This window comes from Numida meleagris, unplaced genomic scaffold (assembly GCF_002078875.1).
Source record: "Numida meleagris isolate 19003 breed g44 Domestic line unplaced genomic scaffold, NumMel1.0 unplaced_Scaffold345, whole genome shotgun sequence".
Classification (NCBI taxonomy): domain Eukaryota; kingdom Metazoa; phylum Chordata; class Aves; order Galliformes; family Numididae; genus Numida; species Numida meleagris.
In genome coordinates this window covers 77,211-79,362 of record NW_018364571.1, presented here as the reverse complement: position 1 = coordinate 79,362, position 2,152 = coordinate 77,211, and the positions used below count along the sequence as shown (strand labels likewise).

Below are 2,152 nucleotides of genomic sequence, written 5' to 3'. Positions count from 1 at the left end.
ACTTCACAACCAGCCAAAAGGTGTTGTCTTTCCACAATGCCTCAAAGTGCGGAGATATTCTCGTATTCCCATGAAAGACTGTGTTATGCGGAGAGTTACTGGAGACAATGAAGTGAAGGTTCCCATTCTTGTCCAGGCGGACCCAGGAGGCTCCCCAGGTTGTTCTGTATGTCCGGCACTCCAGCTGCAGCTGCTGTCCTTCCTGGGGGTGCTTCATATTCCTGTTTTGGAACCTGATCACCACTGTGTCCCTCTGTCCCTGGGTGCTGGTGCAGCCTGTGGGCAGAAGTTGGCCATGTCCCATCACGTTCTGCTCAGGATGAGCTCCTGGGGCCTTTGGGCAGGGCTCTTCCCTACTGGTGCATGGCAGGGAGGCAGCCGGGCTGTGAGGGTGAACGCGGAGGGAGGGCCTCGCCATCCAGCACGCTTGGGTGCTGTGCTGGAGTCCGTTTGGACTCCACATTCACACCGCTGTGCTCTCGCGATGGATGGTGCCCTTCAGAGCAGCCCTTCAGCTGCCTTCCTGGGGCTGGTGCCATTTCCCTGCTCCTGCCAAGTGATTCCACCCTAACAAGTGCTCAGTGCCCCCTCTCTTTCCCTCCCCATCCCCTCCAGCAACACCTGTCTGAACAGGCTCTGTTCCTGCTGCGTATCGCGCTGCAGTGCCACCGCTCCTGCTTCCCTGCGCAGTCACTGAGCAGCCCTGAATTGCGTCCTTTGGGTTTGCCCTTGATTTCCCCTGGGTCCGTTTTGCCCAGTGTCTTGGCCATGGTGCAAGGAGAATGCCTTTCCCCCATTGTCCTCCTTGCTCCCGGCCAAGGTGCCCCGTGAGCCCGCTTCCATACTCACAGAGCGTGAGGCTGAGCAGGAGGAGCAGTGCAGGAGACGCGGCCATCGTCCTCGGGGCGGTGCAGCGCAGCGCGGGTGATCTTTGTCTCTTAACTTTTTAGGCAGCGTAACTGATAGGAGAGGATGTGATGTCATCAGGACCTCTTCTGTGAAGATCTGGGGTTTGGTACAGAATGATTTCCGAAGAACTCCAGTCGAGATCCAGAACTGAGGCTGTTCTTTGCTATAGCATTGTTTTAATGGATTTTGCAGCCATGACTTCAGATGAGATTAGACACACAATGCTCCTTCTTGAAATCAGATCAGCCATCGCAGTCTGCTCTCTCTCAGCCATTTGGGGCACTCCCATCACATCCAGAGCTGCACAAAATGGGGACAAGTGCCGTGATGTGGACTCCGGCCCCAGGCTGCATTTCTTGACAAAGATTCTGCCACCTTCACTTGCTCATGCATAAGTGGTCCGGTGCAGATGTCAAAGCATGCTGTGTTCTTACAGAGCACACAAGACATGGGGATGTTTTACAGCACCCATTCCTATGCAGTTTTGATTCCCAAGTCCATGCATTGCTGACATGTAGCTGACTTCTCTAGCTCTGTTCTTCTTTGCAATTGTTCTGCAAATGCCGCTTTGTGCAAGGCAGGAGGTCCGTGAAGTGAAACCCATCAACAAAGCCCCTTGTCCCAGTGGCATGCTGATTTGTATCTTGTTTTCAAAGCAGAATTTTTGTGGTTTTATTTTGCAACCACAAGGTCCTACACCTTGCAAAATAGATGTGTCAACTTTCAGGGCCTTTGCTGCTGCCTCTAGTGATCACTCACACGTTGGTAAGTGCTGGGCTTCCTGCAGCTTTGCACATAGAGTGACGACGGTTTCCCTGGGCTGGTGTTATTTGTGTCTTGTGTTGTTATTTCCTGGCTCTACTGTAATTTGTGATGCGTTGTTGTATTCCTCTTTTGCAAATGAGCCCCCTGTTCCTGGATGCAAGTAACCAGGCCCTGCTGCCTGATGGAAGTGCTGTTGTGTGAGAAAATGGGCAAAAATTGTCGGGTTATCCCCAGGCTCATTCCATTGGGCCTCAAAGCATATTGGTGAGTAAGGAAGGGAAGCCGGTGTGAAGCCTTGTAGAATGGGGCGACTTAGGCTTACTTTGAGATTTTAAGACTTGTGATGTCAGCATATAGTAGAGTAATTTTATTTTGAAAATGAAATAGAAAATGGACTTTGTTGATTAAAGAACATGACAAGAATGTGTGTCTTGAAATCCCATCCAGCAAGTGTGAGCAGAGGACTGTTAGACCTCTG

The 2,152-nt window shown here is 51.5% G+C and overlaps 1 protein-coding gene across 4 annotated transcripts in view; it reads right to left on the bottom strand.

Moving 5' to 3' along the window:
* Positions 1-1,837, bottom strand: part of LOC110391303 (T-cell surface glycoprotein CD8 alpha chain-like) — a 19,304-nt gene extending 17,467 nt beyond the window's left edge. For all 4 annotated transcript variants that reach the window (XR_002434035.1, XR_002434036.1, XR_002434037.1 and 1 more), the window contains exon 1: positions 850-1,837. Coding sequence is in view for 1 of the 4 variants with exons in the window: in XM_021383125.1 (XP_021238800.1) it covers positions 850-895 (46 nt within the window). In the remaining 3 variants the exon portion in view is untranslated. The remainder of the gene's footprint in view (positions 1-849) is intronic.
* Positions 1,838-2,152: the final 315 nt, after the last annotated feature.